This window comes from Hemiscyllium ocellatum, chromosome 6 (genome assembly GCF_020745735.1).
Source record: "Hemiscyllium ocellatum isolate sHemOce1 chromosome 6, sHemOce1.pat.X.cur, whole genome shotgun sequence".
In the NCBI taxonomy this organism is placed as follows: Eukaryota; Metazoa; Chordata; class Chondrichthyes; order Orectolobiformes; family Hemiscylliidae; genus Hemiscyllium; species Hemiscyllium ocellatum.
Window position 1 is genome coordinate 72824947 of NC_083406.1, and position 15324 is coordinate 72840270.

The 15324-nt window shown below is 40.4% G+C and overlaps 1 protein-coding gene across 4 annotated transcripts in view; it reads right to left on the reverse strand.

The window, feature by feature from the left end:
• The window catches only part of uxs1 (UDP-glucuronate decarboxylase 1), a 72241-nt gene that overhangs the window by 31816 nt on the left and 25101 nt on the right, over nt 1–15324 (reverse strand). For all 4 annotated transcript variants that reach the window (XM_060826661.1, XM_060826660.1, XM_060826664.1 and 1 more), the window contains exons 4-6: nt 14857–14900; nt 14066–14126; nt 151–331 (exon numbers count right to left, since the gene is read on the reverse strand). In XM_060826661.1, coding sequence (XP_060682644.1) covers nt 151–331; nt 14066–14126; nt 14857–14900 — 286 coding nt within the window. The remainder of the gene's footprint in view (nt 1–150; nt 332–14065; nt 14127–14856; nt 14901–15324) is intronic.

Below are 15324 nucleotides of genomic sequence, written 5' to 3' on the forward strand. Positions count from 1 at the left end.
ATAACCCGTGTCAGTACTTTAAGGACATGTAAGGGAGTTACCCCCTCTAATGTCCTGACCAATACCTGCCTTGAAATCTAATCATCTCGGCAGCCATTTTGTGTACAAATCCCATAAATATGGAAAGATAACGAGTTAACTATTACTTACCTTCAATATATAATGGCTCGACAACATCATGATTGATTAATTCAAAGTTTTCATGTCCAATCCAATGTTCCACATTCCTTTTCCGGCCTGTGAAAAAGTTGTCAACGACCGTTACTTCATGACCATCCATCATAAGCTTATCAGCAAGGTGAGAACCTACAAATCCAGCTCCTCCAGTTATCTGAAAACAGGAAACAGAACTAATGTGCAAATCACATTAATTCAATTTAGCCCCTCAATACCCTGCCTCCATTACATAAAAAGAAACAAGGTAGATTTATATAAATATATGCAGTATGTTCAAAGAGGAAGAGACAGCGAAAGGAAACCAATAAAAATACAGGCTCATTTCTAGGTGGGTTCATGAGCAACTGTTGGCCCTAGTGAGAAGACCATTAGACATAGGAGCAGAATTAGGCAATTCAGCTGGTCAAGTCTGTTCCACCATTCGGTCATGGCTAATAAATTTTTTAATCCCATTCTCCTGCTTTCTCCCTGTAACCCCTGATCCCCTTACTCATCAAAAACTAACTAACTGCAACTGATCTCCATCCGGTCGTATCCTTTGACAACCGTTCACATTATTCACAACTCCACCGATTTTTCTATCATCTGCGAAGTTCCTAACCCACCCATCTGGGTTTTCATCCAGGATTTCCCTGTGGAACACCACTAGCCATTGACCTCCAGCCTGAAAAACACCCTTCCACAACTACCTTCTGCCTTCTACGGGTAAGCTAATTCTGAATTCATGCACACAGGTCACTGTGGATTCCTTGCATCTTAAATCTTCTGCATGAGCCTACCAGGAGAGACCTTGTCGAAAGCCCTACTAAAATCCATGTAGACAGCTCCACTGTTCTGCCCTCATCAATTACCTTTGTCACCTCCTTGAAAAATTCAATCAAGTTAGTAAGATATGACCTGCCCTGCACAAAGCCATGCTGATTGCCCCAAATTAGGCCATGTTTTTCTAAATCCTATCCCTAAGGATTTATCCAATAGCTTCTCAACCACCGATGTGAGACTCACTGGTCTGTAGTTTCCTGGATTGTCCCCATTTTCAAGTCATTTGCAACCCTCTGACTCCAGTAATTCCTGAAAGATCACCAGCAATGCCTCCATAATCACCTCAGCTACCTCCTTCAGAACCTTAGGGTATAGTCCAATCGCTCCAAGTGATTTAGCCACCTACAGGTCTTTCAGCTTCCCAAGCATCACCTCTTCGCCAACACATTCATCTCTGCCACCTGATGCTCTTGAAATTTGGGAATGCTACTGGTACTTTGCATTATGAAGGCAGATGCAGTTCCCCCATCATTCCTTTGTTCCCCACTACTACTTTGCCAGCCTCATTTGCCAGTGGTCCAACGTTAGACTCTTGCTTCTTTCACCTTTTATATATCTAAAATAATTCTTGTAATTCCTTATATTAATAGCTAGCTTAACCTCATTTCATCAGCTTATTGATTTTTCTGGAAAGTTATCCTCTGCTGGTTTTTAAAGCATTCCGAATCCACTGGCTTCCCACTAATCTTTACCACAATGTATGTTTTTTCTTTTGTTTTTATGCTGCTCCTGATTTCTTGTTAGGTATGGTTGCCTCGTCCTTCCCTCAGTATATTTCTTCTTCCTTGGTATAAATTTATGCTGTCCACCAATAATTTACCCCCAGAAACTCCTGTCATTGCTGCTCCATCTTCCCTGCTAGGCTTCTGTTCCAATTAACTCTGGCCAAGTCCTCCCTCAAATTTGCAGCAGCCTTTACTCAATTGTGATGCTGTTACATCTGATTCAAGTTTCTCCCTCTCAAATTGCAGAGTGAATTCTATCATGTGTTGATCCCTGCACCTAGGGATTCCTTCACTTGAGCTCCCTAATCAAATCTGCCTCATTATGCAAATCCAGAATTGTCTGCTCCAGAGAGGATCTACCACAAGTTACTCCAAAGACATTCCATGAATTCCTTTACTTGGGATCTGCTACCAATCTGATTTTCCCTGTCCATCATTGCGTCAATGTTCCTCACGATTATTGTAATAGTGCCATTAGCTTAGAAGTAAAGAGTTAGGAAGAAGTACAAAGTAAAAATCGATTTACTCATAGCACTCAACCTATGTTGTGGATATGGGAGTGGCTTGTCAATCTGTACCAAGGATTTGAAAGATTCTAAGCAGAATGCTTAAAACAGTAACAAAATTCTAACATGTAAACATCTTGGAAAACAGTGACTATGTTATTATCTATTTTCAATTTGAGTGGAAAGAAACAGATTAGCATCAAACTTGATATTAGCTAACCTCTGTGGCATAATTATCAATGGCTTAGAATAATAAACATGGGGGATTAGGGATAAAGAGAGTTAAAATAATAAGCAGTAGGTAATACTTAAGAGGCGGATAGAATGCAGGCTAATTCAACTGATTAGATCTAGAAAGTAAGAAAACATCAAAATCAAAATATTCTTATTAATGACAGAAGGCTCTAAGTTGTAAAATGGTAACTCCAGTGTACCTCAAGACATTTACAATACCAAACAATAAAAAGCAGGAGCAAATAAATAGCCTCTAGTTTGAAGCAAACATTGCTGAGATGGAACTGACATTGAACCAAAGCAATCCACCCATATTAGAAGGAAACTCCATGCAAAAAGATTCTGACTGCACTTAGAGATACTCAAAATAAAGTCTGGTATAAATGTTGTATTTACATTTTTGTAAATAATATTATAAATGCTAGATCCCGTAACAATCAGTACAGTTACAATTTTGCCAGAATATCTAGACATCTTTCCCACCAGAATCCTACAGTCACGTTTGATATGCTAAAAGAAAGCAATAGATTCATCAGTAAAGACAACATTTAAACAAAAAAAATGGAAAATTTTTCACTGACTGACAAAGACAGTTGGAAAAACAGGTAGACCACTATATTTTGTGCACTCTTGGGAGAATATAACTTCCATGAAGTGTAGCTACTATGGAGCCCACTTGTGAAGGTATAGCCGAAATTAAACCCACCACGGAGGAAATTAGTGAAGTTATTAAAGATTACTTACAGTGTGGAAACAGGCCCTTCGGCCCAACAAGTCCACACCGACCCGCCGAAGCGCAACCCACCCATACCCCTACATTTACCCCTTACCTAACACTACGGGCAATTTAGCACGGCCTATTCACCTGACCCGCACATCTTTGGACTGTGGGAGGAAACCCACGCAGACACGGGGAGAACGTGCAAACTCCACACAGTCAGTCGCCTGAGTCGGGAATTGAACCTGAGTCTCAGGCGCTGTGAGGCAGCAGTGCTAACCACTGTGCCACCGTGCCGCCCACTCTTGCTTTCCCTTGGCGAAACTCAAACTGCTGCTCCGACACCACATGAACTGGTCAAGCAAAGAAAACCAGTACTTCTGCACCATCTATGTGAACTTCTCCTCGGCTGGAAGGAGGGTTCAGAGCCTCAACGTGTGAGATGCAAAGACTATGACCCTATACAGCAAAGTGTCTGAAGCATTTGTAACAATTATCAAAGTGAAGTGGGAGATGGCACAGGACAGGGTGACACTAGGCATACAGACACACAAAATGGCCGCTGAGCCATTAGTTGGCCACTTGACACATCAGGTGGCTGCCGGACCACAATGTGGAGACAGACAGCAGAGCAAATATAGACACTGCCAGGGGCCCCAGAATATCAGCACAATGCACTCACAACCTCGTTAATTAGTTTAAGGCGGGTGGGGGATAGAATACACAGGAGTAGTGTACACGGCCCGAAGCATCTGGGTCCAGTCAACACCTTTGATAGAAATGCTAACAGCTTGATACAGACTCAATACAGAGTGATAATAGCCAGGGCTGTAGTAATTGTCCTTCTCAGGACGAGCAATTAGCACTTATTACTGCAGCAATGGACTTTCACGCAGACACTGAAATGGACAATGACAGTGCTGAAATTAACAAAGGGGCTGTGCTGGAACTGACAACAACTGCACCAAAACTATTAGTGATTCGGCAGTGTATACCATAAACAAACCATGTTACAAAGACAATAACCTCATCACTGATCTATTACTAAAAAATGTATAAAAGTATCTTGACATGTACTCCTGATCGAGAGAAGACTCGCAGCTGACCACTGTGCTGTTGGTGTCTCTCTCTTTCTCTCTCTCTCTCAAGAGCTATGGTATTTCCTTGTACAATAAACTCTGTCCTTGAACCCTGACTCTGACTCAGAGGCTGGTGATTTTCCCCATAACAAAGGCATCACTCTGCTGGTCATCATGGGATAAACTGTGTACGGCTACAGATTGTTGTTTAATGTAATCCCAGTGCTAGGCTCCATGAGGAATAAGTGCTAACTTGGGAATTTCATATAAGTGGGACTGCAGCGTGGAGGGGGACCTTCAAACTTTTTCAGTCTCTACCAGCTGGTGAGTGCTCAAAGTTATCATAGTTGTAGATAGGTAATTGTTGGAGAGTTTTAAGATTTTATTCCTTTAGTCCAGGTCAGTAATCTACTACTGATGAGTTGCAAGTATTATGTTAAACATCTTAACATATTTCATATATCTTACAGACGGCAGTTATGATATTTCTAATCTAACATCTAATTAGTGAAATAAAACAGTGTGCAAATGCTTCAACAGCACACAATTGCCAGATAATGACCACCTAAAACAGAAGAGAATCTAATCAATGTTCCTCAACATTCATTGGAATTACCATTGCTGAATTTGCCACTAACAACATCCTGGGAACTACCACTGACCAGAAACTGAACTAATCATATAAATACTGTGACTAAAACAGCAGATCAGAATCCTGCAGCATATGACAGGATTCTCCCCTGTCTGTCCGACATCTTCCAAACCACTCACCACTACCATCTAAAATGGAGTTTGAACATCAGATTCAAAGAGGGCAGAGACTTCTAGGAGACAGTCACAGCCATGAGCCTATGCATTTCTGATCTGTTCTTTGGTAAGGTGTAAGAGACTGAGTGAGGCATGGACAGGGCCACTGAACGTAGCAAAGAAGGAGCCTCAGCAAATGCCCAACAGTTCTCCCAAATTTTGTGATGAGGAGGAGGGTCTGTGCAAAGTGACCAATGGCAGAGGGCCATTCAGGTGGGAGTGGGGTGGGAAGAGGAGAGACTGAGTATAAAGCAATGCACCTATAATTGGGGACACAGTAGGTTTTAGGGGTAAAAGGGCTGTGAAAACACCCAAGTTGAAGATAGCACAAGTCAGGTTGCTAGACCCAGTTGCAACCAGTAACTGTTTCGGTAAAGTTAGTAGTTAGAGGTTCAAGTGATACCAGAAATATGCTATTTGTATAACTAAACTAACTGGAAAGGTGGATGACCATAAACTATGTAATTGGATTAATGTAAGTGACTTAAACTTGCTGAAAAAGTATAACTGTAATCAAGTTTAACTAACCATGGGAATTTGTATGCCATCTTCGGATATGTGCAATTCCTCTTTCACATGATCAAAGAAATCAGTGAATAAAGAAACTAGAGTCTTGTCTGATTACTGGTGATTGAACTCCCACTTCAGGGGAAGAGGTACACTGTTCTTTAGAGCGAAGCGTATGAAGCCTGAGGGTCAGGGATTTTTCTTAACTCATTCATTCACAGAATGTGGGGTTATGATAATTTCTCTGGGCTGGGGAGGACCAGTCCAGTTGTGGATGGGCATGGATATCAGTAACAACTAAGAAAGAGATTCTGCCATGGAATATGACAGCTAAAGACTAAATACAAAATCAGAACCACAACGTTAATAACCTCTGCATTACTACCTGACTGAATTGTGAAGTGACATAGAGTAGATAGGATCAGAGATACAGACATAGCTCAGGGGTAGGCTTGAGTGATATGAGCTGAAATTAAGGGGCCCTAGCATCATTACCAGGGGATAAAAGGGACTATTGGCATGATTTCCATTTGAACCACACCTGATACCAGCATTATAAGTCATAACTATGGCTTTAGAGAGAAGTTTATGCTAAATGCTAAGGGGATAGTTTATGAGGGGAGATCAAAAAAGTTAAAAAGAGAAAGGACAAAGCGAAAGCATATGGTAGTGATATAGGTAATGATAAGTAAGCATGCAAATGCAAGAGTGTAGGAGGGAAAAACAGAATGGAAGGAGGGTCTGGGTAAAACGAGGTTTAGAAATTGAAAGACAAAAAAATGAGAAGCAACATAAAAATGTTGCATGTGGTCGCAGGCAAGCTGAATAGGGCAAAGCAGGACATGGAGTTTAACAGGAGTAACAGTGCATCAGAGAATAAGGTTCGCTTGGAAAATGAAACCATTTGAAAATTAAACTGCAGTTACTTTATCTGAATGCACATCAGATCTGCAAAATGGATTGAGCTATGTTGGATTCATTATTGCGCAATAAAGCAGGGTTAATCCGTCATTTAAACATAAAAGGTACATGGGAAATAGTGATCATGATACAATGGACATCATATTAAGTTTGAAAACAACACAGGAGTAGGAGTAGGTCATTTGGCCCTTTTGAGGTTACTCCACCGTTCAAATAAGATCATGGCTAATTCAGTTGTGTTTCAGCTCCACTTCCCTACTGGTACCCTCAACTTCATTGTCTGTCAAAAAAAGCTATCTAACTCAGCCTGACTAACTTCCACTGGGTATAAGAATTTCATGCTTTAACAAAACTTAGAAAATTGACAAAAATTGAGAAAAAATAAACTTTTATTTTCAAAAGGATCTTTCTCAGTATTAAGTTCTGACCTGTAGTTTTACTTTCCCCTACAAGAGGAAGCATCCTCTGGCATCTATCCTATCCAATCCCTTCAAGATCCTGTATGTTTCCATAAGGTTACCTCTCAATCTTCTAAGCTCTGATGTATACAGGTCTAACCTGTTCAAAACTTCTCCATAACACAAATCCTTCACCTTAAGAAAAGTCTCTGGGGGGGGATCCAAGATGGCGGCGACCCAGCAAGACTGAGTCCACAGTGCTCTACCCAAAACTTGGGGAAAGTGGGCTATCCACCCCCACCACACTCACTAAACCATTTATAATAGTTGTTAACCTTAAATAGTTACCTATTAGTACATTTAAATAGTCTAATACTAGCTGGAAAATGAGTAAAGGGAAGGGAACAGGCGGCTCTAAGAAAGCAGGGACCCCTCCCCCACCCTCTCCCTCTTCAGCTGCAACAAAGGTGTCTTCAGCTACTTCAGGAGATTTACCAATGAAGATGAGCTTTGAGGAGATGTTTGCCAGGTGGGAGGCGAAGATTGATGCTTTTATCGATGAGTCTCGGCAGAGCAGAGAAGCACTATCAGCCGAGCTGCAGAAGCAGGGCAGAGACATTCAGGAATTGGAGTGCCGAGTCAGAGAGGTGGAGTCGAAGGCCGCAGCCTCAGAGACTGGGATAAAATCAACAGCTGACCACATCCGTTTTCTCGAGAATCGAGTCCAGAACCTAGAAAACCACATTGATGACCTCGAAAATCGATGTCGTAGAAAAAATATTCGATTGTTGGGCCTGCCCGAGCACGAAGAGGGAGGTCAGCTGACAGCATTCTTAGAGCATTGGCTGCCACAACTTTTAAATCTGCATAATGGATCAGGCCAGGTAAGGGTGGAATGGGCCTACCGGGTCACAGTACGTGGGCCCGGCTCAACCCAGCGCCCACGCCCGGTCCTGTTCCAGCTGCAGAGCTATAGGGAGAGGCAGATGCTCCTGGAAGCCTCAAGAAATCTGGGAAAAGATCCCCAAGCTATGACCCACAAAGGATCCAGGATCATGCTGTTCCAGGACTTCTCCCCAGCTTTGGTCCGAAAAAGGAAGGCATTCGATGAGGCGAAGAAGCGTTTAAGGGACTTAAATATCCAGTACTCCTTACGATATCCAGCGACGCTACGCCTTAGCCACGAAGGATCCATATATAACTTCGGATCACCGGAGAAGGCTAAGGAATTCTTGGACTCTCTTAAATAAACTGTAAGAGATTGTGGACGCTGGTCTGCCTTTCCCATTATTTTGGTTTACATCCCTTCATCTTTACTTATCTTTCCCCCTATGTGTGTATGTATATATATATGTTGGGGCGTTTGGTTAATGTTGATGGGGAGAGGTGGTTACCTTATTCTATTTTACTTCTGTTTTTAGGAGCGGGGTTGTTTTTCTTTCCCCTGTTATTTTGTGGTATTATGTTTAAGTATTACATGTTGAGATTGTAATCTTATAGTTATATATGGTATTAATATTCCCAAATATATTTAGATGTGGGTGTGGGTGGGGATGGGGTGTTCACTGTTAACTCTAGCTTTATATTATATTTGAATTCTCCTCATTTTATTGGGGAACACCTGGGTCAAGGGTGGGGCACTGATTGGAAGAGGGTAAGATGGACTGTGGGAGAGGAAGTGACGCTCCCTGGGAACAAGGGAGAAAATCTCCAATTCGGAATGTTTTATATTTTTTATACTTAGAAAGAGTTTTTTGTTATATTGTTTTGAGTGTATCAGAGAGTCTTTACTTTTGTAAATCTTGTATGCTCCATGCTCGGGATGTTCTAGATAGGGTTTCCCCTCCCGAGGGGTCTCGGATCTGTCCAGATGATTATGGCTGAACAGTCGGTTAAGTGGTGCACCTGGAATGTCAGGGGGAGTAATTCGCCAGTTAAAAGGAAGAAAATATTATCAAATCTTAAGAAGGAGAGAGTTGATATAGCTCTCCTACAGGAGACACACCTGTCGGATAAAGAACACTTAAAATTACGACAGGGCGGATTTGATCAGGCCTTTTTTTCCTCTTTTAATTCAAAAAGCAGGGGAGTCGTTATCCTTGTCCGGAAGAACTTCCCTTTGAAAATTCTAAATCAGATAAAAGACGAATCTGGACGATATATTTTGATTAAAGCCCTCATAAATGGAGAGGAATATGGGATCTTAAATGTGTACTGCCCCCCGGCACACCCCTTTAAATTCATAACGGAAGCTTTTTCAAAACTGATGGCCTTTGGTGCCCGTCATACAATTATAGGGGGAGACTTTAATTGTATTATGGATCCGGAAATAGACAGGATTCCCAAGAGTGCCGCTGGAGTATCTCCCAGATCTAGACAACTGGCGGACCTGAATAAAGAATTAGGATTGGTAGATGTATGGAGATGTCTCCATCCACAGGGTAGAGATTTTTCTTTCTACTCTAATCCACATAAATGTCACACAAGAATTGATATGTTTTTTGCCCCATCGATTTTTCTAAACTCTATAGCAACCTGTAAAATAGGTACTATAGCAATCTCTGACCATGCCGCTGTATACATGGAAACTAAGGTAAAGAACAATGGGACATCTGCTCGGCATTGGCGTATGGACCCCTTCCTGATAAAAGATAGCAAATTTTTAAAGTACTTCTCCCAAGAACTTAAAACTTTTTTAGAAATTAATACTGGTACGGCTAGCAATCCGTCAATGATGTGGGAGACCATCAAAGCTTATGCACGAGGTTTGATCATCTCCTATTCAGCGACCCAGAGGAAAATGAAGGGAGAGCAACAGCGTCTGCTCGAAGCTCGCCTAAAAGCAGCCGAAACAGCATACGCTGATAGACCTTCTATCACAAAATTGCAGAGGATTACAGCACTTAGGACAGCTTTAAACACCGCGCTTACTCAAACGGCTAAAAGGGAAATATTATTTGCGAAACAAAAATTATATGAATATGGCGACAAACCGGGTAGATACTTAGCATTTCTTGCAAAGAAAAAGAAAGCCCCTCAAACTATTCCAACCATCAAGGAAAGTACAGGTACCCTGACTCATGATCATAAAAAGATCAATGCGACCTTTAAAGAATTTTATTCTGAACTATATAGATCGCAGGATTGTGAAGATAGGATTAGGAGGATGCAGTCATTTTTTAAAAATTTGACCTTCCTGGGCCTGACTCCGGAACAGGTGTCGGTCCTAAATACCCCTTTAACAGTCCAAGAAATACTTGAGGCAATTAGGCAACTTCAGAGCGGAAAAGCACCGGGCCCGGATGGTTTTCAAGCTGAATTCTATAAAGAATTTACAGGAATATTGGCTGACCCACTTATGGATATGTATAATTTTGCGCATAGTCAGGTCTGTCTCCCGCCCACGCTGAAAGAAGCAAATATTTCTCTTATCCTCAAAAAAGGAAAAGACCCAGAAGATTGTACATCTTACAGACCAATATCCTTACTAAATGTAGACTTTAAAATTCTCTCAAAAATGTTAGCACTAAGACTAGAAAGGGTACTGCCATATATTATAAAGGAGGACCAGACGGGATTTATTAAGGGCCGCAGATCATCCAATAATATCAGAAGGGTCTTGAATATGATCCAAGCCTGTCATCAGGCAAAGATACCAGGAGTAGTAATTTCATTGGATGCGGAAAAGGCATTTGATAGGGTTGAATGGTCATATTTATTTTACACATTGGAAAGGTTTGGCGTTGGACAGGTGTTTACCAAATGGGTTTCAACATTGTATAATGACCCCAAAGCAGCTGTTATTACTAATGGGTTAAGATCGGATGGCTTCAGTGTGGGTAGGGGCTGCCGTCAAGGATGTCCTCTCTCACCATTGTTGTTTACACTGATAATCGAACCATTAGCAGAAGCCATCCGGACTGATCCTAATATAACGGCCCCGAGGATTGGTACAGGTAAACACAAAATTACCCTCTATGCAGATGACGTTCTCTTATTCCTCAGTAATCCTTTAATGTCAGTGCCTCGTCTAATTCAAGTTATTAATACATTTAGTGCATTCTCAGGCTATAAAATTAATTTTTCAAAATCGGAAGCCATGCCAATGGGTGGTCTGGCTATGATACCCCACTTAATGGACGGATCCCCTTTTCCCTTCCGTTGGTCCCTGGAGGGCTTCTTATATTTAGGTATTTTTATCACGCCAGTATTTGATCAGCTGTATAGGGCTAATTTTGTACAATTAATGGAAAGGATAAGGCAGGACCTCCAGCGATGGAGAGACCTTCCGATTTCCTGGCTAGGGAGAATAGCATTAATTAAAATGAATGTTCTGCCCCGTCTCTTATATCCTATGAGAATGCTCCCGCTGATGCTGCCAAGGCTAGCCCTACGTAAATTATATGGCTGGTTGGGCTCCTTTATTTGGAACCATAGACGGCCCCTTATTAAGCTGAAGAAGCTACAGCTTCCACAGGCAAGGGGAGGACTGGACTTCCCAGACTTTAGGAAATATCAGTTAAGCTCCCTACTAAGTTACATAGCTGATTGGGTTTCATCTGATCCACAATCAATTTGGCTGGATATCGAAGCCTCCCAAGTAAAATACCCACTTATTAACCTTTTATTTTCAGATAAGAGGAAAATCATTACAGACCACTGTAAAAATCCCATAATATTAAACACAATTAAGGCCTGGAATATAATGCGGCAAAATGAGGGTAACTCACATAAAACATCCCCCCATGCACCAATAGTAGGCGCATGGGGATTCCAACCGGGGATTACAGATGCCACCTTTAAACTCTGGAGATCCAGGGGCATCTCATGCTTAGGGGACCTATTTAAAGATGGGATCCTGATGTCCTTTGAGCAGCTGCGTCTGAAATTTGGAATACCTAATGGGGATCTCTTTCGATACTTCCAAGTTCGAGATTATATACAGAGGAAGACTACATTAATAGATAGTCTTTATAAATCAGACAGAGAACGTAATGTCTCACGACCAGCGGGGGCATCCTCCGTTAGTACTATATACCATTTGCTACATGATGGAGTCTCAGGAGACATGGATGACCTGCTTAAAACATGGGAGCAGGACTTGGGGCTAGAAATCTCTGAGGATATGTGGAATGACATTTGGGAAAATGCTAGAAGAATTGCTATCTGTAACAGAACTCAGGCTATCCAACTAAAGATACTTCATAGGGCCCATATAGCTCCGGCTCGACTGGCAAAATTTAAGGCAGGAGCATCTCCAATGTGTCCTAAATGCAAAATAGAGGTAGGTACTCTTGTACATTGTCTGTGGACTTGTCAGAAAATCCGCAGATACTGGACTAAAGTGGCAAATACCCTGACAGAAATTTTAGGAACGGAAATTAGGGTGGACCCTGTATCTCTCCTTTTGGGCTTTTCGAACCTCTCATCTCTGGATATGCATGGGAAGAGACTATTTTCTATTCTCTCTTTCTGTGCAAGGAAAAATATTTTGGTGAACTGGGTGGCTGAGGGCCCCCCTGGACTTTCAAATTGGCACAGATTAATTATGGAATATATCCCCCTTGACTTCCTCACAAATATGGTGCACCGAAAAACTGAATTATTTTATAAAATATGGCAGCCCTTTTTGAATTATATAAATGCAGATATTTCGGCTATCCTAACAAGGGCTTTTATTTAGTGAAGATTTCAGACCGGGCTGCTCCGGGGCCCCTTGGGAGAGGAATCCTGCGCGAATACGGGTTTTATTATATTTGATGTTTATACGTTCCGAGCATTTAAGAGACTTAGGTATACACTCTGGTTAGTTATAGGTTAGATTAGTAGAAAGTTGAGGTTTTTTTTTCTTTCTTTTTTCGTTTGTTTTTTTTTCTTTTTTTTGTTTTCTTTCTTTCTCTTTTCTTTGTTAAATTATGACTATTGTATATATGATTTAATTGTACATCAATGTTTGTATTTGAGAGTTTTGTTTATTTTTGTAAATTTGCGAAAATGTTAAATTTCAATAAAAATATCTACAAAAAAAAAGAAAAGTCTCTGAACTGCTACTAAAGCAAAGGTGAGTTTTTGGTTTGCATTTTTGTGCTCTGAACATTCAGGGACCAAACAGTTACAAGTCGATGTTACATTTGAGTACATTGCTACAGCTGACTGTTCCAAGTTATTGATTATAGCAGTATGATTGAATCCAGCTTGTTTTCCATAGGTTACTCAAAACAATTCAATAGTCACTGAAGAGCAGATCCCCAGGTCACAGTTAGTTGGATAAGATGACAGATGATGACAGAAGTAAGCTCCATGCAGAAAAGAATTGTTGAGCTGTGATCTGAAATGCACCAATATTGGTTGCAGGAGGGATGAGGGAAAACTTGTTCAAAACCAAATGAGACCTGCTGCAGTCACAATTTCTGTTTGATATATTTTGTGTGGTTTTTGAGCATAGTTTGGCTGTTACTAACATTTGCCTCATGCTAATTTTGGGACGCTGGAACACAAGTCATGTATTTTTGCATATTATAATCTCATTCTGTCAATAATCTTTGCATATTTATTTGAATAAGTTTTATTTGTTCATAAAACTAGTAATCTTTGTTAACTGAAGAAGTCTGCCTAAGATGTCCCTATTATTATTATTAAACCTAATGCAGCCTGATATTTAATCTGCAGCCTAATACCACTGCATTAATGTATGCCTCTTGTTTGATCTCTCACAACTAGTCCAGCCTGACAAACTCATTCTTAGGTCTTGGCCAACTCAACAGAATTCTGAATTTAGCATATCCCCATAATTCAATGTTCAAACTGAGTTACTAGAATAGTGAACTGCTCTTTCTAAAGATTTTCACTGCCTCTCCTGCTCCCAGTTAATGGACTAACAAAAAACTGAAACGAAACACCTGAAATACTGTTACATAAGAAACAGTTAAATATACAGCTGCTTGGATGGACCAACAGGAAGCCAAGAAAGGAGCGAAAGTGAGGAATGCAGATGCTGGAGATCAGAGTCAAGATTAGAGTGGTGTTGGAAAAGCACAGCAGGTCAGGCAGTCTCCTTCATTAGGGCTTTAGCCTGAAACGTCAATTTTCCTGCTCTTTAGACACTGCCTGACCTGCTGTGCTTTTCCAGTACCACTCTAATCTTGACTGAGGAAACCAAGAAAGAACATACCAGAATTCTCTTGCGATCCTTTTCAGACAGGAATTTAACTGGAGGATACTTTTGAGATATGCTGTTGAAAACAAAAAAAATTAAATGCTCCATAAAGTAAAATATAGAATGACTAATTCCTCTACATTATCATTGCATTTACATCAGACTCTTCCTTCATGTGGTGTACGTTACCTCTCCAAAACAGCAGCTACAGAGATCACTAATAACAAAAAGATAAATCCACTGAGGGTGGATAAACAAATAGAATTTTATGACTTATGGACTTCTTTATTATTAAACTTCTAGTAAGACAAGTAACTGCTCATACCAAACAATGGTATTTCTGTACTGAAGTTCAGTATAAGTACATTTGTTCAACAAATTACCAATCTAAATACAGATCTCCAACTTAAATGTCTCAAAGTTCTGAATTCAATCAAGGCAATTTAGTAAATGGAGGAAGGATATTGGTGTCAAGGAAAGCGTACACAGAAGATTCTCTACTGGCATGAAGATATAAACTGAGCGTTAACACTAGAAGAGCAAAGTGAAACAAAAAACTTGCATCAAAACAATACTCAGTCACAACAGCAAAGCTAAAATAATGACATCAGTTGTGTCACTCAACCTATTTCCAGTCAACATCATCTTTGAGATAAGGTTGATCTGCTTCACTACAACAATTCATAACAATGTTAGGCAATCTTATTCTACACCTAAGCTTGTGCTCCACAGAAACTTCCAACCATTTTACTTCTTGTCATGTACATGATCTAAAGTTAATACAAACAAATAAAAGCAATATGTACCTTGTTTCTATTTCTTTAATTTTCTCTTTCAAGGGCGCTAAAGCCTGGAAAATGGAAGCGTGCCAAAAATCAGCTTTCAAATTATGCATTCTCTCCCACATTGTTAACAATGGCAATTTTGGAAAGAAAAATTACAATATTAAATTTTCTACACAATTGGCAAAGCAAAAATCATCAAATGAAAAAGCCACACAAGGGTTCTTGGTTGCAATGTTTCAAAACATGATGAGGATTTTTCGACGTATCTATATGTACCTGAAAACTCATTTATTGAAAACAACATTACTGTTTATTACATACAACACAGAAAGCCTTTCCCCACTGCTTAGACAAGTAATTGAGAAAATAAGAAAGATATTCAGCATAGAGCTCTGTCCATCTGTTTATATTTTCAAAATCATTTAGATATATCTGCCAGGAGTTACATTTTAGGTTTTCTCTTTGTAATGATTGTAAAGAGGTCAGCCA